This window comes from Trichosurus vulpecula, chromosome 1 (genome assembly GCF_011100635.1).
Source record: "Trichosurus vulpecula isolate mTriVul1 chromosome 1, mTriVul1.pri, whole genome shotgun sequence".
NCBI lineage: Eukaryota > Metazoa > Chordata > Mammalia > Diprotodontia > Phalangeridae > Trichosurus > Trichosurus vulpecula.
The window spans coordinates 77,037,155-77,064,610 of record NC_050573.1 but is presented as its reverse complement, the minus strand read 5'-3'; the positions used below and the strand labels follow the sequence as shown (position 1 = coordinate 77,064,610).

The following is a 27,456-nucleotide window of genomic DNA, read 5'->3' as shown; positions in this document are numbered from 1 at the left end:
ACCATATTTGTAAAGTGCATAGCACAGTGCCTGGCATTTGGTAGGTGCTTAATAAATGCTTGTTCAATTCTCTTCTCCAAGGGTGTATCAGCTGGCTGGGCAGCCTGAACCATTTATCCTGTAGAATAATCCATTCTATAACCTGAGCTTCTCAATTTGGCTCCTCCTATCCCACTGGTCAGGATTCTTAATCATGGGTGTGACCCTTCTCCTAGTCACACATTAAATGGGACTTTTATCTCCCCAGCCAAAAATACTTAACCCAGGACAATGAGGTCAGAGAAAAAAAAAATCCAGGTCTGCCATCCAAACATCCTATTTATTATGTGATTTCAGAAAATTCCTGCTCCCAAATAGGCTCTCCATGTCACCATCCCCATTACATTATTTTAATGTATTAAACTAATACGTCTCTCCTCCTATAAGGAGATACAAATGTTTTCTTGCTATTGTCCCATTGCCATTTGAATCAATCAAATTTAAGGGAATTTGAAAAAGATAGAAAGGGGGATTCAAATGCCCTCGAGGTTTCCTCTGTATGCAAAAACATTCTTGCCACAGGCTCACATACTAATCTACAAATTTGGTCTTAACTTTATTACAACTAATCTGGGAGCAAGACCTCATGTGCAAACTAAGGAAATGGTTCTATTAAACTACATAAAAAATTAATTGCCGGGCACCTAGGTGGCGCAGTGAGTAGAGCACTGGCCCTGGAGTCAGGAGGACTTGAGTTCAAATCCGGCCTCAGACACTTGAGACATGTACTAACTGTGTGACCTTAGGCAAGTCACCTAACCCCAACTGCTCTGCCCCCCCCCAAAAAATTTAATTGCCCAGATTGTAAGGAACTGTTGGCTCTCATTCTTGTCATGTTCGTTTGGAATTTCTTTTAAGGAAACTTTATCTCTTTCCACCCCACAGGTCAATCCCATGAACTAACTCTCTATCTCCCTCTCCCTCTCTCTCTCTCTCTCTCTCTTTCTCTCTCTCTCTCTCTCTCTCTCACACACACACACACACACACACACACACACACACACAAATAAACAAACACACAGAGTCAGAGAATGACTGAACAGAGGACCTCTAGCATTTTGAAATTTATTGGGACAAAAGAAGCTGTCCTTCCTTTCTCCCATGAGTGGAACTCTCCCACATCATCTCTACCTCCTGGCTGCCCTGGCTTCTTCCAAGTCTAGCTAAAATCCCACCTTCTACCAGGAGCCTTTCCTGATCCCACTTAATGCTAGTGCCTTCTCTCTGTTGATTGTCTCCAATTTATTCTGAATATATCTTGTTTGTACATAGCTGTTAGCATGTTCTCTCCCCTGTTAGATTGTGAGAACACTTCAATGGCAGGATATTTTTTTGCCTTTCTTTGTATCCCTAGTGCTTAGGACAATGCCTGACACGTAACAGGTCCCTGATAAATGCTTACTGATTTAATCAAACCAAAATGTGTATCAGTGAAGATATAATTGAGCAAGCATACGTTGGCAAAAACTTCCCATGTGCCTCCACACCCACGCTCTTATAGAAACAAATGCAAACAACTCTTTTTGTGGTAGCCAAGAATTGGAAATTGAGATACTTCCTTTGCAGTCTTTCCTCATTAATTATGTGCTGTCCCCAGTGAATTGGAAAGACTTTTGACATTTTTGTGGGACTTTCCCACTAGGAGTGAGATAGCTCAGCTGAAACAAGAAAGTGTGTTTCCAGACTCCTCAGAAGTCTCTAACGTACTAAACTAGGGTAAGGATATGCTTGAGGCACCAGATCCTCTATGTGTTAGCTTCTTCCCAGAGTCTTTCTCTTCCTTCAGGGACATCTTCCCTAAAAAAGAACCTGGAACCAAGTATCTTCTCTCTGGAGAAGTGAAAAGACCAGGATCTCCTTTCTTCTGAGCTCTCATCCGCTCTACCCCTCATGCTGGCACAGAGCCTTAAGTAACTGATTTTGACTACCAATAAGGAGAGCTATACAAAATGGGCTTGGTTTACATGTTCATATTCCAATTCTGATGCAACCATTTAAAAAAAATCCAGGGAACAATGAAGGGTTTCTAAGTTCTTTGCTCAAAGATCCCTTCTCTTGCTATTACATGACTTAAGGTACTTTCCAGTTCTAATGATCTATGTTCTGTATTTTTCATGGGGAACAAATCATATTATGATGTTATCTCTCTTTACTACCTACTTAATTTTGTACAAAGAAAAAGAAAGTATGAAAAAAAGGAATGAGATTAACACTAATATTCTATAAAATGAGGATTGTAATTAACATGAAACTCAAAATGTTATTATGAGGCTCAAATGAGATCACACATGTAAAGAACTTTCCAAACCTTAAAGTTATGTTACTGTTGCCGCTATTTTTCTTATTATTGCTTTTAATCTAAAATTAGGTCCTCCAGCTCCTCTTCCCATCTTCCTTTTGTCCAGTCTAGACACAGATCATTGGGTCTTACAGTTAGTTTGCTTTCCTTTCCAGTTCCTCCCCCAGTTCAACTATATCCCTCTTCCTACCCCTCTTTCCCTAAATAACATTAAGGTATTTCTATACCATCTACTTCATGTGTATAGGGTGGGGATTATGGGAACTGAGTGAACCACACTGACTCCACCTTGTGACTCAATTCTGGGTCTAGCTCAGTTCCCTTTTTATTAGATTATGGGTCTAGTACAATTTTTGTTTTGTGAGAAAACTTTATTGCATGTTTGCACCTGGCCCTTCATGGCTGGGAAGCTGGACAACCTCTGCCTGCTGCTTAGAGACCCTTAACTAAGTTCTAGGTTATACTGGGGTTGGAGGGGTTATCCAGGGAGGACTAGCACCTCTGGTATGAGGGCTTGCTTAGTCCATTTCAGGGATCATCCACCTTTGGTTTCCACTTGTCACTCAACTCTCACCTGTGGCTCCAAGAAGCTGTAGCATGAACAGCGGCAACTGGTAAAATCTGGTAAATCTGGTAAAATCATCTTGGCAGATGGGCTAAACCAGGTTGAGGGTAACCAACAGGCCTCTAACCTGTCCATGAGTTGGGGGGATGTCTACCTCAAGCGTGTGAAGACTTCCCTGGTGGAACGGGCTGATGAGAACAATTTGTTCCTACAGCCATGAAGGTGGCTAAAGTAGGCACTATGGAGCACTTGAGAGCTTGGCCAGAAATCAAAGACACCAAGGTCACCCACTGCACCCCAGCCAACACCAGTCATCTTGATTTTTATCTTGCCACTGGGCTTTGATGACTCTAGAAGAAAGAGTAAAGCTGAAGACTGTGCAATCCTGCCTCACAAATCCAACTCATCATAAGTAAGCCAAGACATCACCCTGTGGTATCATTGGTTGTCTTCGAGAATGAAGGACCAACAACAACAACAGGTTAAACTGAGCAGAAACTCGATCAGATTCAAAGACTGATGCAAGGAGTTTTCTCACAATTATACATCTTAAGCAACCCATATGTCTTATCTGAAAACTGGCCCTATACTGGTCAATCAGTTAATGTTTCCTTATTCTTTCGATTAAATATAGACACTGGGAGGGGAGGAGTAGGACACCTTTTTTCTGATTTCAGGGAACTGTACCTACTCTCTCTTCCCCTCCCAACATGGAAAGGTCCTAATCTTTCCTCCAATTAGAAGTCAGATTACCTAATCTTGTATCATGGTTTATTTCCCGTTAATTGTTTGCTTTTAATGCATAAAAAGCTGTTTCAGGGTCCAGTGCCAAGCTGATAAGGCCTGATCTCAGCTTGTTATGCAATTGGCAATGCATTGCTTGGAAGTCTAAACCTTTGTTTCCTCAGTCATTTCATATGTTCACCATCACAAAAGTACAGTGAGGATGGGGAAGCATGAATAGAACATATGGATCAATTCAATCTTCTTTTGCCTGTTTTAGAAGAATGAAGTCCATGAAATGCAATGATAGGAACCTAGTAGGTGCTTAATAAATGTTGATTGATCTATTCAGGCTTCTGAGAAGGAACTCAAGGGAAGAAAGAAGATGCAGAATTATCGCCTCAGGGTGTGTAGTACAGATGGAGGGAGGGAAGGAGTATCAGCCAAAGCACATCTTTCCTGACATTCTAAGTGCCTTATTCTCCAAGATCTAAGTAGTTAATCCTTGGTAAACCAGTATATTTGCAAAGGATCTCCCCGCCAGGGTATGAACAGACTTGGAGGGTGGGGTCCCTCTGAGAGGTAAAAACTGCAACAGCTTAAGCTCAGACAGCATCTAGTATCTTGTTGGAAGGAGACATAGAGGTATAGGCTACCCACTGGCCTTGTCATTCTTCTCTTAGTGACCACATCAGGTGTACCTGCTCTGGTCAAGAGGAAGAACTTCTGTACCCTACAATCTCATCGCTTCAAAAACCAAAAACACAACCTCGAAAATCATGCAAAGACTGGTTCTTCCACCACACCCTCATTCATGAACTTTGTCAAGATTTTCATCTTGACTCCCCATCTCCTTATTCCATCACCCTTGTCCAGCCTTCACTTCCCTCCCTGCATGACTGTTCCAAAGAATAACAGGATGTGAGTTGGAGAATATCCCACAGGCCATCCAGTCTAACCTGTACTCCATCAATGATCCTTGCTAAAACATCTCTTACAGATGGCCCTACAGCCTTTGCTCAAACATCTCCAAGGAGAGGGAACTCACTACCTCCTGAAGCAACCTCCCCTTTTGGAAAATTTTAATTACTAGAGTCTACCTGAGCCTGCATTTCTTCAATTGAAAAATGGGCATAATACCACTTACCTCATAGGAATGTTTTAAGGAATAAATGAGCTAATATAGAAAACGTACTTTGTAAACCTTAAAGTAAGCCATGTAATGGTAAGGTATCATCGTGGTTATTTTTTTAAGGAAGGTTTTCCTTCCCTTGTCTCTCTGAAATTTTCACCCACTGCTCCTAGCTCTGCTGGATCCAGTGACTCTAGCCTACTGATTTTTCTATGAACAACATAGCCCATCTCTCAGCTCCAGGCCCCCATGCCTGGAATGTTCTCCCTCCTCAATTCTGCCTAAAGGCTTCTCTGGCTTTCCATGAGTCCCAGCTAAAATTTCATCTTTCACAGGAATGCTTTTCCAACCCCTCTTATTTCTAGTTTCTTCCTTCTGTTAATTATTTATCCTGTACATAGCTTGCCTTGTTTGAATGTCATCTCTCTCATTAGACTGTAACTGAGGGCAGAGGCTGTCTTTTGCTTCTTTTTGTATCCTTAGTGCTTAACACAGTGCCTGGAACACAGTAGGTGCTTAATAAATGTTGGTTGATTCGATTGATTGACTTATTGGCCTCTGAGACAAGCAAAACAATTCTAATCATATCCTTCTAATCACAACTCTTAAAATACTTAAAGACACCTGAAACCATCACCACCACCCTTTGAAGGGCTAAATATTCCAGTTCCTTCAATCAACCCTCATGACATGGAATTTATATATGTCGTCTTCTGTATGTTCTCCAGATGATGAAGGCCCCTACACTAGGTGCTACTACTTCCTTTCTTTTCTCATTTGCCTCTGCAGTCTGGCTTCCAACCTCATCTTTCTAAGGAAAATGCCTTCTCCAAAGTTACCAGTGGTCTCTTAATTGACAAATCCAATGGTCTTTTCTCAGTCCTCACCTTTCTCAATCTCTCCACTGCCTCTGACATTGCCAACTGTCCTCTTCTGGATCCATTACTCTAGGTTTTCATGATATTACTTTTTCCTCCTACCTGTCTGACTGCTCTTAGTTTCTTTGCTGCATCTTCCTCCAGATCACACCCTATAACAGTAGGTGTCCCCCAAGACTCAGTCCTGGGTCCTCTTCTCTTTTCCCTCTGAATTATCTCTGGTGATGTCATCAACTTTCATGGGTTCAATTATCATCCCTATGCAGATGATTCCCCAGATCAATATATCCAGTCCTAACTAACCTCTCTCATCACTTTGTCTCAAATATCCCACTGCCTTTTGGATATCTTGAACTGGATATATCACAGACAACTCAAAATCAACATGTTAAAGATGAACCAATATTCTTTCCCTTCCCTCTTCCAAACTTCCCTGTTACTAACTGAGGCTACCACCAACCTCCCATTTTCCCAGGCTCACAACATAGCCATCATCCTTAACTCCTCTCTTGCTTATCTAATTAGGGTTTATAGAATGTGTAAGAAGAACTAGCCCCTCTGGTATGAAGATATGCCAAGCCTTTTCAGGGCTATTCACCCACCTTCAGTGTCCACCTTTACCCAGTTCACCTGTAGCTCCAGGATGCTGTAGCATGAACAGCGGTCAACCCTCAGTAAACTGTCTCAGCAGATGAGCTAAAGCAGGTTGAGGTTAACTGGCCTCAAACCTGCCCATAAGTTGGGGTGAGGGGGTGTCTAACCCCAAACACATAAAGACTTCCCCCGGACAGAGAGGGCAGATGAGCACAATTTATTCTTACAGCCATGCAGGTGGCTGAAGCAGTCACTGTGGAGCACTTAGAGCTTGGTCGGGAATCAGACACCAAGGTCATCCACTGCATCCCAGCCATCACCAGTCATTTTGATTTTTGTCTTGCCACTGGACTCTGATGACTCAGGAAGATGAAGTGAGGCCGACAACTTTATGCAACCCTGCCTCACTTATATCAATTCATGCATGAGCTAAGATATTTCATTAGTCCTCTGAAAACAAAAGACAAACAGCTTATCTAATCTGTTGCCAAGCCTTGTTCCAACTTTCACATCTCTCATATACACTCCTTTTTCTCCATTCGTACAGTGGCCCTCATCCCTTCATGCCTGGACCATTGCAATAGCCTGCTGGTTGGTCTCCCTGCTTCATGTCTTTCTCTATTCCAGTCCATCTTCTACTCAGCTAGTAGTGATCTTCCTTAATGCCCAGATTTCACCATGTCATTCCCCCCTCTCAATAAGAGGTAGCCGCTGGAGGTTTCCTTCATTCATTCGAAGAACGAATGAACGAAAGCTCCAGCGGCTACCTCTTACTTCCAGGACAAATATTAAATTCACTGTTTGGTTTTTAAAGCCCTTCAGCACTTTTCTCTCTCCTACTTTTCCAGTCTTCTTATACCTTACTCTTCCCCATCCTCACCCCACAAACTCCAATCCAATAACAGACTTTCGTTTTCAGACAGTCCTGATTCTGTGGAATTTGCTGTGTTCTAAACTTGGATTTTTCTCTCTTCATCTCTTGGCTTCCTTCAGGTTCCAGATAAAAATCTCACTTTCTGAAAAATCCTTTCCCAGTCCCCATTAATGCTCATTCATTGTTGTCCTTTGTTCTGGAAGAGGACCATGACATCAGGAAGGTGACATCATGACTTGTAAGTGAATTAGATTTAAGTGAGATAGGGCCGTGCAAAGTCACCAGCCTTACTCTCTTCCAGAGCCATCTGGGTTCAATGGCAAGATACATATCAAGATGATTGGAGATGGCCTCAGATGAAATGGGATGCCTTGGCCTTTTAATCTAAGGCCTTTCCCAGGTCCTATTAATGCTAGACCTTCCATCTAGGATTAGCATTTTGTGTATGCATTTTGTTTGTATATACCATATTTCCCCATGTATAAGATGCACCCTTTTTCAAAAAATTTGGGGTCTAAAAACTGGGTGTGTCTTATACAGTGGTTGTAGATTTTTTTACTTGCATTTCCTGCTTTTTTGCACTTGTCTTTGCGCTCATTGTTTTGTATGTTACCAGTATATTAGGTTACATTTTGCCATGTTCTGCCCAGAAATGGCAGAAATGATTTTTGTACAGTGCTGAATTCAAGTTAAAAGTGATCCAGTTTGCAAAAGTGAATGGAAATAGTGCTGCTGAACGTAAGTTTGATCCTCCTCCAACTGAGAAAACAATCCAAGACTGGCTATGGGAGGAAGAAACCCTACTGAAAACACCATGGCAGAAGAAGGCCATGAGAGGCAAGTCAGCAAAATGGCCTGATTTAGAGAGGGAATGGAAGATATGGATTGAAGAACAAAAGGCAATTGGAATTCCTGTGTCCACAAAGATGGTTCAGCATGAGGCAAGAATTGCTGATGAAAAAGAAGTTACTGAATTCAAAGGAGGAAACAATTGGTGCTTCAGGTTCATGAAACGGAATGGACTAAGCACGCATACACACACCAGACTTGCCCAAAAGATGCCCGAAAGCTATGAGCAGAAGGCCCTTGAATTTCATCGTATTATTGTATGCATTTTATGATGAATAAAACTTGAGTTCAATAACTTTATGTAATACATTCTTTTTTCAAATTTCGGGCCCCATAATTAAGGTGCGTCTTACACACAGGAGCATCTTATACATGGGGAAATACAGTAGTTACTTTTATGCTGTCTCCTCCCATTACAGCAGAAAGTTTTTTAAACTTTCTTTGTATCCCAAGTACTCAGCAAAATGCTTTATCAACTTGCTTTCCTTTCTAGTATCTAGTCTCCCCTCCATGTACTTGTCAATCTAGCAACACCATTCTTGCTTTTCCTTACATGTTACACGTCTCCCAAAGCCATGCCTACTCTAGCTGTCCCTCTGCATACAAAGTCTCCCTATTCACCTCTGCCTTCTAACGTCCCTGAAGACTCAGCTTAAATTGAACCTTCTGCAAGAGGCCTTTCTAGTGCCTCCCTTTACTGCTAGCATCTTTTCTGTGAGGTTACCTTCCATTTGCAATCTCTACCTTGAATGAAGATTGTTGTTTGCACGTTGCCTCCCCCATTAGACCAAGAACCGGTTTTTTTTGTTTTTGGAGGGGGGAAGGCAAGACAGTTGGGGTTAAGTGACTTGCCCACTGTCACACAGCTAGCGTCAAGTGTGTGAGGCTGGATTTGAACTCAGGTCCTCCTGACTCCAGGGCCGGTGGTCTTTTCACTGTGCCATCTAGCTGCTCCAGATCAAGAACCTTTTCAAAGCAGAGATGTGTTTTTGTCTATGTATCCCCAGGGCTTAGCACAATGCCTGGCACATATAGCTGGTGCTTGCTGAGACTCCGCAAAATGTAGCATCCAGCAACAAACACAATACCCCCAGACAGTGGTGTGACCAGGATATAACGTGATGACAGAATTATCACCTCTCTGTACCTGTACACTATAGCATGAAATGCAGCCTGAAGTTTTGGCTGCCACATTTAATACACTTTTGAAGATTATATCAATCTTCCACCTTTGGGTCCCACATCTCACTATCCTATGTAGCACGGTGCAGAGAGCACTGGACCTAGAGTCAGAAAGACCTGCATTTGAATCCTACTTCACACCTTCCTAGCTGTGTGACTCTGAGTCACTTCTCCATCTCCTTCCTCAGCTTTAAAAAATGGGGATAAAACCACCCACCTCCCAGGGTTGTTGCGAGGATCAGATGAGTTATTTGTAAGGCGTTTGCAAACCTTAAAACACTAGAGATCACCATTATTATCATCCCTACCCGGCTAATCTGTAGCCTGGGTTACCCCACGATCCATCCACCTCCACTTAACCTCCTAAACTGCTCAGTGTTGCTGGAGGATCACAAAGCCCCATCGAATGGCCCAACTGTACAGTCATGCTGGCCCATTTCCCGATGCTGCACCGCACACCTTCTGTGCATCTCTCCTTGACCTCAATCATGTCCCCCACAGCTGTTCAAAACTTTTTTCTCCCTACCTTACCATGGAGCCTGATGGCAGCAGATGTGAGCACCCTGGCATCCCCACCTGTCTTTGCCCCTTCCTCTCCTTGTGCCCTCAGGTCTCAAAGCCCTTCACCTTAATCTCAACTCCTCCTTTCTCCACTAGGACCTTACTTCTTGTTCCATCAACCATTCTCCATTTTTCCTATTTTCTTCTCTACCTCCAAATTTATTTATTTTGAACATTCCTTTTTTTTTTTAAGTTTTGAATTTCAAATTCTCTCTCCCGCCCCTTCCCCAGGCGTTGAGAAGGGAAGCAATATGACATCAATTATGCATGTGAAGTCATGTAAAACATAGCTTTCTTGCAGGGTGGCTGTGGGTGGGAGGAACACACCCAGGTCTATCTCCCCTTAGAGGGATTCTATAAAAAAGAAAACACTTCAGTCTTTACTCTGGGGCCTGGGCCAACCCACAGAGGTTCCCTCTTCACACACAGCCTTGGCTTTAGTTCCTGGAGGCAATGTTCCTGTCCCTGGAGCACCCCCAGATCAGGGGCAAGGCTCTGCTTGGAGACTGGGATAGCTGGTCAATTTAAAGGGATGCCAACTGACTCCAGGGCCTCCACAACCCAGGCTGGGCAGCGTCCAAGCTCTCCATACATGGTCTTCATGAAGTCCCGAACAAAGTCAGGGAAACGGTGCTCCACAATGCTCGTCCGGATGGCATCCATCAGCCGCAGCTGGGTGTGTGCGTGTGTGTGTGTGTGTGTGTGTGTAAGAAGGGGAGGGAGACAGAAAACAGGGAGACATTAGTCACAGTCCCCCAAAACAGCCCCCAGCCCATATGTGGGGACACCTGGAGTCTGGGGACATGAGTTCCAATGCCACAACTAGTACCTAACTACCTGTGTGACCTTGGGTAAGTCCTTAGCTTCAGCTGCTTCATCTGTAAAACGGGGTGGGGCGGGGGGGGGGTTGGACTAGAGGTTTGGACTAGAAATGGGCCCTAGGATTTATGATCCATGAGCAACAGCTGGCATCTCTACAGTGCTCTGAAGACTGCCAGAGCACATCACCCCCAACCCTGTGCAAAGGTCATTAAAACTCTTGGCCAATGAGAACACCATAGTTCAGAGAGAAGAAACTTGCCCAGGCTCACACAGCCAGGATTCAAATGTAAGTCTCCTCAGTCCCCTCTAAGCACTCTGTCATTTCAAGATGTTTCTCAGGCTCCCTCCCTCCCTCTAGAAAAGTGCTTAATTTTCTGGAGATCCAGATACCTGGACTCACATCCTGCCTCTGAACCTTAACTGTGGAATGGCCTCGCCTCTATAAGCTCCAGTTCCCTCATCTGTAAGATGGGCACAGCAATCCCTGCCCTCGTTAGCTCTCAGTATTGTTAGGAGGAGAACTATCTTGGCAACCTTAAAACTCTAAAGAGCTGTGAGCTATTCTTAGGCCTCAGTGTCCTCAAATGTAAAATGGGGGGAGGAGGTTGGACCTCTAAGCTCTCTTCCAACTCTAAATCCTCTGATCCTATGACTGCCCCTCCCCATCTACACTGCCAGAGATTCCCCCAGTTGTGTGACTTTCAGCAAATCCTTGTCTCTTTCTGAGCCTCAGTTTCCCCAACTATGAAACGAAGGGTTCAGAACAGACGAAAACCTATGATCCTGTGGTGTCATGAACCAAGGGTCCCCATACCTGGTAGGCGATGTTGTGCACGGTGACGTGATGCAAGGCAGCTGTGTTGTTGCTGTGTAGTAAAGCATGGAGGAAGGCCCGGGTGTACCTGAAGGACAGGAGGGGGCATCAGCACCTGCCCAGAGGACCCTGCTCCCACCCCCTTCCCCAGGTCCAAGATACCTCTGACAGGTAGGGCATGTACAAGCCTCATCAATGGGCCGGAAATCCTTGGCAAACTGCTTCTTCTTCAGCTGGAGGTTCCCCGTGGGAACAAGCGCAGACCCAAAGCGCTGGAGGGAGGGCAAAGAGGGAGCTGGTCCTGGCCCTGAACCACAACCCCCCAAGCCATCTCTGACCCGGTCGAACCCACCCACCAGGCCTCACCGCAGTGCGTGTGGGGAAGACACAGTCAAACATGTCACAGCCCAGGGCAACACAGACCACCAGATCAGTAGCATAGCTGTTGGGGGACGGTGGGAAGAAAAGAAGCATCAGACAGAAGCCAACCCTCCCTACCCACACCCCGGATATGCCCTCTCTGCTCCCATTCCCAGCTCCTGTTCTGGAACTGGAGGGCCCCCAAGGGCAGGGGAAAGAGAGAGGTGTCTAAGAGAGGCCAAGGACCTTCCCTCTCCCACATAACCCAAGACTACTCCCAATCCTCCCTCTGCTCTGGAGATGGGGGCGGGGGGTGCCCCCTAAAGACAAGGGCCGCATCTCTGTGCCAGACCAGAAGCTCCAAGGGCTCTGGGTCTACTTCAGCAGACACTCCCTTACCCAACGCCCATAAGATAGCGCGGCTTCTCCCGAGGCAGCCGGTCTGTGCTCAGTGTCACCATCTTCCAGAATTGCTCTTTACTCTCGCCTCCACTCAGTCCCCCTATGGCAAAGCCTGGCACATCCCTCTTGGTCATCTCTGGGAAGAGAGGGAACAGAGAAACGGCCATGTCACCATCCCTCCAGCCTGCCTCTGGAAGGCAGCAGGTGGAGCCCCTGCTCTGTCCCATTACTCCCAAATATCCTTGGGAGACACAAGCTCTTCATGGGCTGGGAAAGAAGCTTTCATCCCACATGCTTCCCCTTCCCTGCCCAGGACACTGGGGCACTTACCTTCAAGGCACTTGCTCCGCAAAACAGGGTCCAGGCCACCCTGGATGATGGCAAATAGGTTTTGTTGGTCGGGTCGTCGATTGGCCGCGATGCATCGGTCTAGCCAGCGGATGGACCTGCAATGAGCACTCTGATTATAGCCTCTCCTCAGCCCTGAGGGGCCCCAAGCAGATGACCAAAACCCTCTATAGGGGTGGGGGCACAAGTAACATCTCTGCTGCTAGTCATTCAACAAATACTTATCAGCTATATGAAATCAATCAACAAGCATTTATTAAGTGACTACTATGTCCCAGACACTATGCTAAGAGGCCACAGAGACAAATGCAAAATAGCCCCTGCCCTCAAGGGGCTTACATTCTAATGGGGTGGACAATATGTATAGAAGCAAGTATATATAGGATACATACAAAAACAATACAAGGTAGCAAATGGAGGGACCAAGCAAAGGCTTCATGAAGAAAGATTCGCTTGGGTTGAATCCTGATAGAAACCAGGGATTCCAAGGGGCAAGAGTGAGGGAGGAAACCATTCCAGGCATGGGGGGTGACCAGAGAAAAAGCATCAGTGTGGGGAGATGGAGCATCATGTGTGAGCAACAGCAAGGAAACCAGTAAAACGCACAGAGAGGAGTGAAGTGGAAGAGTAAGAAAGGTAAGGAGAGGCCGGCTTGCAAAGAAGACCTTTAAATGCCAGAAAGAGGAGCTTATGGAGTGGAGAGGGAGGGCTCAGAACCACCCTTTGGAAAATATAGAAAGGATGGAAATGCAGAAGGGGGAAACCTGGGGCAGGACAAGCAGTTAGGAGGTGCGTGTGATAGCCAGGCAGGACGTGATGAGGCCTGGACTAGGGTGGCATCTGAGACAAGAGAAGGGGACATATTATGTGGGGACTGAGACAAGATTTAGCAGTGGATTGGATGCGCGGGGTGAGGGAGAATAAAAGAAGGCACCAAGCTCACAAACTGAGGGAGACGGAAAGATGGTGGTGCCCTTGACAGTCAGCAGGATGGTTTGGGGAGAGCAGTAAGTTCTGGTTTGAACATGTTAAGGCTGAGACGCTTCCAGGACATCTAAAGGTCTAACAGGCAGCTTGTGACATGAGACTGGAGCTCAGGGGAGGGACTAGCACTGGATACATAAACTTGGAAATCATCTGCAGAACGAGGATCATCGAACCCAGGGAGACTGATGAGCCCACCAAGAGGGAAAGGCGAGAGGAAAAAGAGAAGACAGCCCAGGACGGAGCCTCAGGGGATTCCCACAGTTAGCAGTGACTGAGAAGTCAGATGGGGAAGAGGAGAATCAAGAGAGAACAATGTCAGGAAACCCTTGAGAGGAGAGGGTGGGCTGCAGGGTCAAAGGCTGTGGTGAGGTCGAGGAGCTAGATGGGGATGGGGGTGGGGAGAAGAGAGAACCACAGCTGAGAAGACAAGAAGAATGCACATTTCTACAGTCCATGAAGGTTTACAAACCGCTCCTGACCTGTGCATGGCTTCAGCCACTCGAGAGCCCGTCAGAGTGCTGCTAACCACATCGTCCAGCTGCATCATGATGTCTGAGCCTGGAGAGGGGGTGAGGGAGAGGGAAGGTCAGAGAATCTCTGCTTGAGAGGAGGGACAGTTGGGGGAGAGCGCAACCGGGATGACCCGCTTCTTAGAACATGGTGAGATCTAGAAAAAAGGATCCAGAAAGGGGGAAAACAAATAAAAAGTCTGCTTTCTGATGCCTTCTCCAGTCTCTGCTCTCCTCTGAAAGTGATTTTATCCTCAAATTTTCCTAGGATGCTTTGTCAGTATTTTCCACCCTTCCTTGTATCATATGTACCTTTTTTTACACATCATATCTCCCAGTAAGCTTCTGGAAGGCAGGGATTGTACCTTTTTTTTTGTCCTTTTGTTCCTAGAGTTTAGCCCTCTGATTAATAAACATTTTTTGAGTGTCTCACAAACGTTTACACGAGGGGGGAGGGGCCAGGATAAGCTTTGATATAGCACTGCGTGCCAGGCACATATTATCCCATTTGTTCCTCACAACAACCCTTCAAGGTGGGTGCTATTATATTATCCCCATTATACAGATAAGGCAACTGAGGCAAACTGAGGTTAAGTGACTTACCCAGGGTCACACAGCTAGAGTCTGAGCTGGGATTTGTACTCAGATCTTGCTGACTCCAGGCCGGGTGCTCTATAAACTGCCACCTAGCTGCCATCAAGACTTACGAAGCACTTCACTTTGAAAAGGCCCATTAATAATGAAAGAATTGTGCTCTCCACTTTACAAATTAGCTAACCAGACAGGAGGAGAAAAGACTTGACCACAGTCACACAGCTAGAAAATGTCAGAGCTGAGATTTGAAACAGGGTATCCCCTTTCAAAGTCTAGTTATTCTTCTTGTTACAAACCACCTTCTGCTCCCCAGCGCCGCCGCCCCCCCCCCCTGCCCCACCCCCTGTCAGCTTCCTGGGGAGAAAAGCCAGCAGCACTAGCCTCTGGCTCCTCTTCACCAGCCAGGGCTCACCCAGCGCATTCTGAATCTCCACTGACTTCTCTGGGCTCAGCAGGATCTCGGCACCATCGTATGGGGAACGGAATCGCACTCCTTCCTCGGTCACCTCGGACAGCGCCAGCAGTGACACCATTTGGAAGCCACCACTGTCCTGTGGATGACACTCCCTATTGACCTCCGGTCCTCAATAAGCATCTGCCACCCTCCCATTGAGAAAGTAAGTTGACGGAGTTAGAACCTGGGAGATGATCAAAGCTAATCCCCTCATTCTATGGGGTGTGGGGAGGGAATGAGCAACAGAAAGAGTGTGATTTGTTGAAGGTTATCTAACCCCCCATCCAGGGCTCTTTCCATCTCACTGTGCTCAGCTCCTGGAATACTAATAATAACCTCAGCTCCTATTTCTAAAGTGCTTTGAAGTTGACAAAATGCTTTCTCCAAGACAACCCAGGGAGGCAGAGAATGCGAAGATAATTTTTCCCTGTTTTTACATTATAAAGAAAGTGAGCCTTTAAGAGGCTCAAACAGCAGCTAGGAGCCCAGCTAGGCTTCCTCACTCTAAGTTTGGGGCCCTTTCCATTAAAACACACTGCTTCTCCCAATGGCCCACCTCCCCACCATCAAGGCTTCCAGACCCACCGTGAGCAGGTTTTGGTTCCAGTTCATAAAGCCATGCAGCCCACCTGCCTTCTGTATGAGCTCAGGACCCTGGGGAAAAAGACTCAGTCACTACAAGTGAGAGACCAGGACGGAGCCTCCTATACTCTTACAGAAAAAGTACCAACAGAAGGACCAGCACCAGGGGTGGGGAACCTACAGCCTTGAGGCCACACATAGCCTTCTAGGTCCTTGGGTAGGGCCTTTTGACTGAGTCCAAGTTTTACAAAACAAATCCTCTTATTAAGGGGATTTATTCTGTAAGGTTTGGATTCAGTCAAAGGGCCGCACTTGAGGACCTAGAGAGCCACATGTGGCCTTGAGACTGCAGGTTTCCCACCCCTGGCCAAGCCTGACCTGGGGGTTGTCCCCTCAACCTACCTCTTACATAGACCTATCCTGGTCATGCTTCCAGAAATGCACTACCATTCCCATCTGCAAACGCTGGCCCCAAAAGTGGGGAGCCCTTGATGCCCTCACAGGATTTAGAGATGAAAGGGGGTTTAAAAATAATATAGTCCAACCCCCATGTTTTACCACCAGGGAAACTAAGGCTCAAAGCAGGGAACTACCAGAGGCTTCAGATTCAAATCCAGAGGTCCTGACTTTTTAACTCCACTAATAAGAATTTGTTGTCCTTCAGTGGTATCCATTTCTTTCCAACCCCATTTGGAGCTTTCTTGGCAGAGATACTGGAGTGGTTTTCCATTTCCTTCTCCAGTTCCTTTTACAGAGGAGGAAACTGAGGCAAACTGGGTTAAATGACTTGTTCAGGGTTACAGAGCTAGTGTCTGAAGCTAAATTTGGAACTCAGGTCTTTCTGACTCCAGGCCAGACACTATCCACTGCCCCTCATGACTGTCTAGCACTCATCTGGGCAGCTAGGGGGTGAAGCAGATAGAATATCTGCCCTGGAGTCAAGGACACTCATCTTCCTGAGTTCAAATCCAGCTTCAGACACTTACTGGCTGTGTGACCCTCGGCAGGTCAGTTAACCCTGTTTTCCTCAGTTTCCTCAACTGTAAAATGAACTGGAGAAGGAAATGGCAAACCACTCCAGCATCTCTGCCAAGAAAATCCCAAAGGAAGTCGGGAAGAGTCGGACACGATTGAACGCTGCTAAAACATTTGCTTTACAAATATCTTATCTGATCCTCCCCACAACCCTGGGAGGCAGAGGTTATTATTATCCCCATCTTCCCGGCGGTAAAGAGGAAACTGGCATACAGAGTGACTTGCCCAGGGACCTACAGTTACTAATGTCTGCGCCCGATTTTGAACTCGGGTCTTCCTCACTTGAGATGCGGAGCTCTCCAAAAGCTCCGGCCACTTCGCTGCCTCTGGCTGCCACTTTCCTACACCGCCTCCCTGGGGCCCCAGTGCAGGGGTCCGGGGCACCTCCCCACTTCTGCTCACCAGCCCGCGCCTCTAGGACATCCCCCGGAGGATCTCCCCCAGCAGCGCACTCACCGGCCTCATGCCCAGGTGGTACGTGTTGCCCAGACAGATGCGGCAGCCCAGGCTATCCAGCTGCGCAGCCGTGACTCCCTTCATGGTCCCTTGCGTCCCCACGGGCATAAACACCGGCGTGGCTACGGTGCCGTGCGGCAGGCGCAGCTCGCATGCCCGCGCCTTGCTGCGGCCGCACTCGGCCACCACCCGCAGGGCTAAGGCTGCCGGGGCCCGAGTCCCTGGGCCGGCTGCAGAAGCAGTTACTGTGGCCATCGGTTCTGGACACCTCGTGGACTGGGGCTCCCTGGGAGCCGCCATATTACTGCTTGGTCACGTGGCAGGCGTAGAAGGCGGAAGGCGTCTCGGAGCCATGGCAACGGGTTTCCGGGAATTCGGAGGTAGGCCCGCTTTTTTTTTTTTTTTTGAGGCACCGGAACTACAGTCGACAAATTAACACATGTAAAATCATTGGAACATCCGCGTTTGAATTCTGAAAATTACGTGGCCATAATTTACGCTCCGACTCCGCCCTTCCTGCGAATGCTATTCTGGGTCAAATGGGGAAGTCGGCTAGGCCAGTGTGTTTTACATAGCACCGTTGCGTCATCGACGTGCGCTGTGCTGGGAATTGTAGTTTTCTGCCGTGACAAGCGGAGGCAGGAGTGTGAAGAATGTGATCGTTGAAAACCCTAAGTCAGGGGATCCTTAGGTATAAGGCATCCATAGATATGTTTCTAATATGTAACATTAATCATGCACAACGTAATTACAAATATTTAACTAAAAGAGAACGATAGATTGTCCTGGAAATCGATGGGTTCCTTTTCACTGCTGCTGTTAGCCAGAAACTGGGTAGCCAGTCAGTTGTATTTATTAAGCGCCTACTGTATGCAGGCGAACCACTGGGGATACAAATACGAAAAATACCTGCCCTCAAGGAGCTTACAATCTAAAAAGGAAGATGAAAAGGGTGGAGGGGAGTTGTGGAAGGAAAGGTGACTTACATGGGGCGTGATGAAGAAATCCAAAGGAGAGCAGCTTGGTTGGAAATTGAGAGATGACTGGCCTGGGAACCTTCTATGGAGGTTTTGGGAGGAGCTCTCCACCCACCCTCCATTCAGAGGAGTCCCAGGCTAAGTACCAAGGCTAAATTGATCTTGCAGGGCAATAAGGTTGCTGGGGTCATGATGTCCAAAGCAGTTGCAGCAAGGTGGAAAATGATCACCTCTCAAAAATCAGGGATCCTTGTTCAGGTATGAGTTGAACTATAAAGCTTTATCTTTATCCGTTCTAATCTGAAGATGTCTGTGTCTTAATTACTAATTAAGCAGCATTGGCAGGAAATCTTGATTCCCGCCAGCAGGGGGCACTCATTTTCTCAGGGAGCACTCATTTTCTCAGGGAGCCCTCCTAAATCAAGATGTGATCGTTGTTTCGAGGAGCCGGAGCGTTAACAAATAAGAGCAAAAGCTAAGTTGATAGACAGATGAATTTCTCAATCACAGCCAATATTTAGACGGGAAGCACCGCCCCATTCCTTGCTCTAGTTAACTGATAGAGTGACAGCTTTCTTGGCCAATAGCATAACTGAAGGAATCGGGCTACTGTGACGTATTAACGATTATTTACCAATCACATTTGATTTGGTGGGCGGAGTCCGCTAACATCACTGGTTTGCTAATCCGACAGACAGGTAGGTTCATCAATGAGAATGCGAAGATGTCTTAGAATAGGCGGAACTAGCATGCGATTTCCCGAAACACCGCCCCCGGCACTGACAACCGGGTTCCTCAATCTATTGGGTCTGGAGAATAGTGACAGTTCCCTTATCCAATGACTTCTCGAGAAAGGAAAAGGGGGTTAGGACATTTTCGCCCGTAACCATCATCAGTAAGCTCGTACCTCTACTCCATTGGTTTTTGACCGAGAGTGACAGAACTGGAGGCCAGTAGGCAGTGGTCTGAAGGGTTTGGGGCTAAGTATCGGCTGGGAGGGCCAGCCCCGGCTGCGTATGGGGCGGGAGGTCGCTTGGGTCGGGTGTCGCCTGAGAACCGGATGAGGCGGCGACTGTGAGACGAAGTTTGGAGTCGGGAGTTGGGCTGAGTCCGGGGGGAGCAACCGCCGGCGCGCGGGGCAGGGTCGTTAGGAGGCTGGGGAGGTCTCGCGGGCCGCGAGGGGGGAGTCGCCGCCGCCGCCACCATGGGGAACCGGGGGATGGAGGAGTTGATCCCGCTGGTCAACAAGCTGCAGGACGCGTTCAGCTCCATCGGACAGAGCTGCCACCTAGACCTGCCGCAGATCGCCGTGGTGGGCGGCCAGAGCGCCGGCAAGAGCTCGGTGCTCGAGAACTTCGTCGGCCGGTGAGTGTTGGGCAGACTGCGCCGGCGGCGGAAGATGGGCGCTCCCCCTCCCCGCGGGCCCTGCTCGCTCCGCCCGGGCGCAAGCGACTTGAGGAATGGGCCGTGGACGCGCCTGGCTGCGCCGCTTGCGTAAGCCTAGGGCAGAGCCGCGAGTGGAGCGAGCGCCGCTGGCGGGCGCGCGTGGACGGCGTAAAGGGGGCCCGGGGATGGGCCCCGGCCTAGGCCCCCTCACCCAGGGGGGTCATCCGGGGGTCACTCGGACCTCACGCGGTCCCAGTCTCTGAACCCTGGGAGATCCATAGCGGCGAGCGTCGCCCTTCCCCCCTCCTTACCCTGGGGAGGACTGCGTGTGCCGGTCTGGGTGTCCGGCCGGCAGGTGACCGGCAGGCGTCTGACAGCCCTGCCCGGGTCTACTTGGTGCCGGCCTGGAGCGGGCCTCCGTAGACGTACGGCTGGAGGGCATCTAGGTCAGTCATTTCACTTTACAGATGAGGAAACCGAGGCCCAGGGCGGTTAAGTGTAGTGGCAAGGTCACTGTAGGCTCCCCTGGCATTATCAGGGTGTGTTTGTGCCGGGTGGGGGGTCGCCCAGCCAGCTGAAGCCCCTGGGGGGGAAAAGCCACCAGCCTGGAGCCTTTATTGCCAGCCTTTATTGCCATTGTCCCATTAGGTTTGGCCGGTGCTCTAGCTTGTTTTTTTTTGTCCTGTGCAAACAACCGGGCTTGATTAGAGTTAACTGCAACTCTGAGAGTTATCTTAACTCTGGGTATTTGAGCTGTGAAGGAAAGGACAGTGCTGAGAGACTGGATCCAGGGATTCATAATTAGGTTGTCCCTTAGAGCATATGCTTTATAGACGTGACAGCTCCAGGTGCAGAACCATCTCAACCCCCTCATCCGCCCAGCGATGGTGAAGAGCACAGGTTTCTTCCCTTCTTTGCAGGAAAACTTTAGATAAGCTTAGTGGTTCGGGGCCTAGTTTCAAAGTGGACTTTCAATGCAGTTGAGCCTAGTAGAGCGCTGCACCCCTCCCCCCAATCCCTCCTTTCCCTTGTCAAAGAGAAGTTCGAGCACGTATATCTTCTTTACTTAGAAAAGGACTCTTGAGTCATGTTTAACTTCCCTATTTTGTGAGGGCAACCTGAGTGTGGTCTTGTGTGTCCTCTCCTCCATCTGTACTTACCGAGGCACAGGCCCTTAGTGTGGCCAGCATCTTTCTGGAGACTCACTATCTACATGTCTAAGTTTACAGAGAAAGCATCTGTGCCAGCAATCTAGAAACCCAAGTTAGATAGTTGATATTGTACTTTTAGATCTTTGCAGAACACTTTCAGACAGTCCCGGCTGGAACTAATTTCTTTACTCAAAGTGTTAGGGTTTTTTGTTTGTTTTTGTGGTTATAAATCTTTTTTGGTAAGCAAATATTTGACATTTGATAAAATTTGGGGAGTCTTTTGTATTAGTAATAACAGTAGTTGCTTTATCTGTCATTTCATTTGATCCTCAAAGCAGCCTGTGGTATATATACTGTTGTCCTACTCTTCAGTGATCATATCACACCAGTGCTGTCTGTGGAGTTTTCTTGGCAAAAGATGCTGGATTGGTTTGTCATTTCCTTCTCCTCTGATTAAGGTGACTTGCCTAGGGTCACACAAGGCTGGATTTGAACTCTGGTCTTCTTCACTCCTGGCCCAGAACTCTATCCAATGAACTACCTAGCTGCCTCTGAAGTATATACTACAGACACTATATTAATTCATTTTAAAGATGAGGAAATAGGCCCAAAAGGTAAAGTGACTAGGCCATTGACTGATAGCTAATAAACAAAGTAGGATCTGAACCCAACTATCTCCAGTCTCAAATCCAGGGCACTTTTCATGGTACTGTACTGTTTGTTGACCATAAAAAGCATTCATTTAGCTATATTGCCTTTCTTCTTTGGAAAGCTAAAAAATAAAACTAACTCAGGTTTGAAAACAGCTGAAATTTTTAAAATTCACAGGTACCCTACACTGCAGACAGATAATATTGAGAGTTTTTAAAGAATTAACCAAGCTAGTCAGTCTTATAAAAATGCTGTACAGTCAGACACAGTTGCATACAGGTGGTGGTTTGTCTTCCAAAATTTCTTTTGGCCCTGGCATAGAGACATTTAACTGGTAGCGTGTTTTCGAGTCAGTGACAGGAGGGTGACAGTGAATGGACTGACTTGGGTGGTTTTCAAATTCCTTCACTAGATGGGAGGGGCAGTATGTAGTGCTAGGTAAAAGAGGTTTACTCCCCTCCTTCCAAACCCAGTCTGTGTTCACTTCCTCTCAGCCCCGCCTCCTTTGAGGGCTCTTTGCCTTAGTTGGGGTGACTGCATTCATTACACCATGGTTCTCACGTTATTTCTTCATTTTTAAAGCAAAATAGCTAAGCTCTCCGTTTTGGTCATCTTCATATCCAGTCCTATAAACACCACCTCATCGGTATCATCTGCATCCAAAATCATCACCTGGATACAGGCTTTCATTCAATTGTTCTTCTGTTGAGTCTGACTCTTCATGACCCCATTTGGGGTTTCACAGCAAAGGTGCTAAAGCAGTTTGCCATTTCCTTCTCCAGTTTATTTTAGATGGGGAAACTGAGGCAAACAGGATTAAGTGACTTGACCAAGTCACACAGCTAAGTAAATTTCTGAGACCAGATTTGAACTCAAGGTGAGTCTTCCTGACTTCACACTCCACACTTTATATCTACTGTGTCACCTAGCTAACCATATTTCATTCAGTACTAGTTTGACTAGTTTTGCCTAGTTCTCACTTTTGTTACAACCTCCCAATAGGTCTTTTCGCCTATTCTGTCTTTCTTTTCCAATCAGTCATTTACATGCTATGTCAAACTTCTCTTCATTATGTGTACATCATAACCTCTGCCCAGTAGCCTCCATTGGTTCCCTATGGTCTGCTGGGTAGAGTTCACATTCTTTAGCCAGATATTCAAGGTCTTCAATATATGATGTTGACCTTTCCAGCCTTAGCTCGTACTACGTGCTCTCCTTGCAATCTATCTTAGGAACTAACCTGGAAGGAACCCTGGAGATCATCTGGTCTAGTTCCCTTGTATAGGTCAGGAGTCTAAAGCCCAAGAATGCTAGATCACTTGTCAAGGTCACACAGGTTTGGGGGATTTGAACTCAGGTCCCTAGACTCCCGTGCCTTTTCCCCAGTACAACCAAACCAAACCAGACTCGGTCTCATTTGATTTCCAGCTTCTGTGCCTTTTCCCTACACCAAGAATTCACTTCCTGGCCCCCCTCCCTTGGAATTCTTGCCCATTCGGGTCAGATGATGTTCCAAGAATCCTTTCCTGATGCCCCCCACACCTCTTGAGGCCCACATAATATTTTGTTTGTACCTTTGTAATAAACTCAGCATATTATTTGTTTATCCCCAGAGGGGAATGAAAGTTTATTTGTTCAAAGTGCTTGTGCTTTGTCTGTGAGACACTTGAGTTTGGAGGCCTAGGTTTTCTCTTCTGCTGCTAATGAGCTAGGTTACTTTAAGCAAGTCACTAAACCTGTCTGTTCTCCCGTTACAGTATCTGAGATCTCTTTTAGGATCTGACATAGCTCTGTATGTGTGTCAGTCCCCCCCATACACACACATGCACACATCCTACTTGAAGGCAAAGGCCAGTGTTGAAAATCAGTGACCAGCACAGTACAGGGACACTACTTGTTGAACCATTTGATCAATTGAAGTTTAATTGATTTTTTCAACCATGGACTCTCCCAAGCACAATTGGCTTTTTTAAATAGTAATTTTTCTTTCAATGAAAAGCATCTGCTCAGTTGACCTCTTCTAGACCAACCACTACTCTCACTTCGTTTTTCTAGTTATTTGTGTATGGGGGGGTCCACATAATCTTGCAGATTGGCAACTCATCAAGCATTTAGTAAGCACCTACTTTGTGTAGGTCCTATGGAAACAAAGAAACAAAATACAGCCCCTGGTCCTGTGAAGCTTGCATTCTCTCAGGGAAGACTTGTGGCACATGGACTGATACCTACAAATGTCAGGAGATTTGGGGGTGGCCTTAGTAGCTAAGGGGATCAGAAAAATGCTTCCAACTTAATGTAGAAATTTGGCGCTTAGACTGAATTTTGAAGGAAAAGAGGGATTCACAGAGGCAGAAATGAGGAGGGACTGCATCATTAGGAAATAAAGTCCAAGGAATCATAAGAAGGCCTTATTGGACCATACCTTTTGTGAAAGGGAGGCATGTGTAATAAAAGGGACACAAGGGCCAAATTGTGAGCACTTTAAATGTCAAACAGAAGAATTTCTATTGGATCCAGTTTGAATAGGGGAGTGCCAGGGTCAGCCCTATACTTGAAGAAAATCCCACTGGCTGCTGTGTGTGTTCTTCATGTGTGCCTATAACCTTAGGATTCTCAGGATGTATATAGCTGCCTTGCTCGCCTTTGCTTTGGCCCTTTAACAGTGTGGCTGTAATTTTAAAAAGTTAGCTGGAAATGGAGCTGACTTTTTGCTCTTTAGTTAAAAATTGAAGCTTATCTTATGCTTCTGCTAGCCTGGTATAAGAAAGCATACATAAAGATTTTTTTTTCAGTAATGAAATATTAGTTTAAAAAAACAGATTTTTTTAGAGCTAAGTTGAGTGCCTAGGATTATTCAGTAAAATAAATGCTTCTACCTTCATGTCCCTCCCCAACTTTATAAAGATTTGACCCTTGTTCTGAATGTCAAGATTTTTCATGCCAAGGTAACATTTTCTGAATGGTTGGTCACAAGGGACTTAAGGTGCCTGAAGTCTGCTGGCTATGCTACTACCTTGTGCCCACTGTTTGTGACTTCAGGTAGGGGGCGTGGTTATGAAGTCTCCAGATTGATTGGGGACCCAGCAGAGAAGGATTCCTGCTTCTGTTACAGTAATGCCGACCTTCCTAAGGTTAGATCCCTTAGGATTCTAAAATTAGACTCTACAATAGCTTCAGGTCCACGTTCAAAATTTATTTGATCAGGGACTGTTAATGTTACTCCTTAGTAAATATAGATTTAGTTCTCTAACAAAGTATGGTTCTTGTAGAGGAGAGTGAAAAACTTGTATGTAGCAATCTGGATTTTTTTTTTTGAAAGACGGGTTGAGGAGGCAATTTATCAAATAGAATCATACTTTGAAAGCAATTTGCATCTGGGTTTCGTTGAGTTGCCTAGTATTAGCACAACTTTGAATTAAACTGACAAAATTGTAGGCATTTCAAGGGGTTTAAAAATGGAAACCTCTACTAACCCTTCATTTATAGTGGTTCTGAAAAGCTCTACTATAATTAAGCCTATTTAGTGTGAAAGCTTTAGAAAATAAAACCTTTCTTAAGAAATGTTTATAGGGTATTGCCCACAATCTTTAGGATTTTTCTAATGACCGTATCAAATTTGCACACGAAATTAAAGACTTGACCTCGCTGAGCTTGTTTCCTCCTTGCAGAGTTGGGATAATTGTACCTTTCCTACCTACTTCCCAGGGATGTAGTAAGGTTCACAGATCATGTGTAAAGTATTCTGCAAACCTTAGTGTTAAGTAAATGTCAGACTGTAATTTTTAAAAAACTATGCTTCTTCCTGTAGCATTCCCTTCCTTTGTTTTTTTGTTACTGTTAATGATTGCCAATGATGCTTACCTGGGGTCAAGATTCCTGCTCAGTATCTACCTCGTTCTAGCTAAAACTTGGACATTAGAACAGTTGTAGTTTGCCAGTTACCAGTGCAGGAACCGGATTCCCCTGGACAGCATTTGATGAGTAACTTCCAGTTATACTCCACTCCCAGCTTCCAGCTTACTCCACTTATTTGGCCACATTCCCTGGTTCCAAAAAGCTGCTGCTGTTCAAAAAGCCTATCCTCAAGGCATAGTGGATTTTTCTAGGGCTTTTCGGGTTGACTACTGTGGGCCATCAGGATGTGGGACTGAGGGAATCTCATCCTGATTTAGATAATATACCCTGGGGCTGTAAACCTGACCATGGCAGTAGAGGCCCTTGGTTCTCAAGGAAGTCAGACCGTATAGACCAGTAGCTGTCGCTGGTGATTTTTTGCAAGACTATCAAGTCATTTAAGAATGGTCGCCGAGTTTATTAACTGGTTAGAAATGAGGTCTATATTTTTCTCTTCTCAGTTGATTCTGGTGCTTTTTGTGTACATTTCCACGTTGCTGAACATGACTGGGCATGTGAGCTTTTGCTTTGGTAAAATCATTGTCTGTGACCATGGAAAGACACCTGAACTAAAAAAGTAAACAAGGGCCCAGGTTCAAGCACAGATCACTTATTTAACCTTTCTTACCCACAATTTCTCTCTAAAATAGGGATGATGATATTTATAATGCTTACCTCACAAACCAGTCAGGAAGGTGACAAAAAGTAATCTGTGTTAAATGGTTTTTAAACCTTAAAACATATTTAAATGTCAATTAATAACCTTTTAAAATTAAACGTAAAGTAAAATGTGAGCATCAAACCTTGTACTATATTGGCACTCAATGCTCGTTGGATTGCATTTGAGGTCTGCTGAGTTGCCTTTTTTTGGCCTCCCATAGTTTCTAGACCTTACTGAAGTAGGATAATCTGAAGAAGCCATTAGAGTAGTCCCTGCCACTCCCCTGTTTGCCTAGAAAGATTGGGTAGAAAGGTTAGGGATAGGTGTGGTTGCAGATCCCAGCTGGACCTGGGATTTCTTCAGTATACAACAGTCCCTCATGAGGAAACTCCCTCTGCAGACCTCTACCTCCTTCTCTGCTACTTTAAAGTCTTAATTGAGTGCCTAGAGCACTGAGGGTTAAGTGACTTGCCCAGGGTCACTTGACCAGTCTGTCAGAGGCAGGATTTGAATTCAGGTCTTCCTAGCTTTGAGGCAGGCTCTTGTATGTCTAATGGCTATTAAAGCTATAGTCAGCCAGTAGACATATATTAAGCTCCTACTCTGTGCTAAGATATGGGGATACAAGATGCTTCAGGGGGCGGAGCCAAGATGGCGGCAGGAAAGTAGGGACTAGCGTGAGCTCCCCTGCCGAGTCCCTTCAAAAACCTATAAAAAAATGGCTCTGAACTAATTCTAGAACTGCAGAACCCACAAAACAGCAGAGGGAAGCAGGACTCTAGCCCAGCCTGGACAGCCTCATGGTCTCTGGGTGAGGTCTATCGAACATGGAGCTGGGAGCAGAGCAGAGCCGAGCCCAGCATGAGCAGCGAGGACCAACCAAACTAGGAGCCGGGCAGAATGTGCCCTACCACCCTGAATCAATGAGCTGCAGCAGTTACCAGACTTCTCAACCCACAAACACCAAAGACAGCGGAGAAGGTTAGTGGGAAAAGCTGTGGGAGTGGAAGAAGTTCCTGGTTCGGCTACCGGCCCCGGGGGCAGCTGAGGTGGGGCAGCTAAAGCTGCAGTTGCTTCCGGCCCCAGGCCCACCTGGTGGGAGGAATTCAGTGGCATCAGAGCAGGAGTTCACAGCCTGCTGAAGATTTAAGCCCAGTCCAGGTTGGGGGTTCTTGGGGAAGGAGTAGTGCTGGTATGGCAGAGGTGGCACATCCCCCCCCAAACGTGGAACATAGAACTCTCTAGTCTACAAGCAGTCATACCCCGCTGAAAAACTCAAGGGTCAAGTTAGTTGGTTGGGAATATGGCCAGGCAGCAAAAACGCACCCAGATGCAGTCTCAGACTTTGGATTCTTTCTTTGGTGACAAAGAAGACCAAAACATACAGACAGAAGAAGTTAACAAAGTCAAAGAGCCTACAACAGAAGCCTCCAAGAAAAACATGAATTGGTCCCAGGCGATGGAAGAGCTCAAAAAGGATTTGGAAAAGCAAGTTAGAGAAGTAGAGGAAAAATTGGAAAGAGAAATGAGAAGGATGCGAGAAAACTATGAAAAACAAGTCAGTGCCTTGCTAAAGGAGACCCAAAAAAATACTGAAAAATACACTGAAGAAAACAACACCTTAAAAAATAGACTCACTCAAATGGCAAAAGAGCTCCAAAAAGCCAATGAGGAGAA

At 46.2% G+C, this 27,456-nt stretch overlaps 2 protein-coding genes across 12 annotated transcripts in view; one reads left to right on the top strand and one right to left on the bottom strand.

Moving 5' to 3' along the window:
* Nucleotides 1-9,971: 9,971 nt before the first annotated feature.
* QTRT1 (queuine tRNA-ribosyltransferase catalytic subunit 1) lies at nucleotides 9,972-17,386 on the bottom strand. Its single transcript, XM_036760807.1, has 10 exons — nucleotides 17,060-17,386; nucleotides 15,572-15,640; nucleotides 14,945-15,083; nucleotides 13,909-13,987; nucleotides 12,425-12,540; nucleotides 12,092-12,230; nucleotides 11,699-11,774; nucleotides 11,495-11,604; nucleotides 11,333-11,420; nucleotides 9,972-10,368 (listed from the first exon to the last, which is right to left on the bottom strand). The coding sequence occupies exons 1-10, from the start codon at nucleotides 17,357-17,359 to the stop codon at nucleotides 10,216-10,218; spliced, it is 1,269 nt and encodes a 422-aa protein (XP_036616702.1). The 5' UTR covers nucleotides 17,360-17,386; the 3' UTR covers nucleotides 9,972-10,215.
* A 1,652-nt stretch (nucleotides 17,387-19,038) lies between these two features.
* The window catches only part of DNM2 (dynamin 2), a 75,908-nt gene continuing 67,490 nt past the window's right edge, over nucleotides 19,039-27,456 (top strand). For 3 of the 11 annotated variants that reach the window (XM_036760773.1, XM_036760758.1, XM_036760748.1), the window contains exon 1: nucleotides 19,131-19,401. In XM_036760773.1, the coding sequence (XP_036616668.1) occupies nucleotides 19,241-19,401 (161 nt within the window). In that variant the 5' untranslated portion in view covers nucleotides 19,131-19,240. Of the gene's footprint in view, nucleotides 19,402-27,456 lie in introns of all 11 variants that reach the window. The other 8 variants (XM_036760775.1, XM_036760751.1, XM_036760744.1 and 5 more) reach the window with 5 other exon arrangements.

Bases quoted from the DNA above. Each gene is read 5' to 3' on its own strand.
- QTRT1 (XM_036760807.1), bottom strand. From the start codon at position 17,359: ATGGCGGCTCCCAGGGAGCCCCAGTCCACGAGGTGTCCAGAACCGATG. The intron at 15,084-15,571 runs GTGGGTCTGGAA...TGTCATCCACAG, and splicing joins GGAACCAAAACCTGCTCACG to GACAGTGGTGGCTTCCAAAT. The intron at 10,369-11,332 runs GTATGGGGACCC...GCACACACCCAG, and splicing joins TGCACAACATCGCCTACCAG to CTGCGGCTGATGGATGCCAT.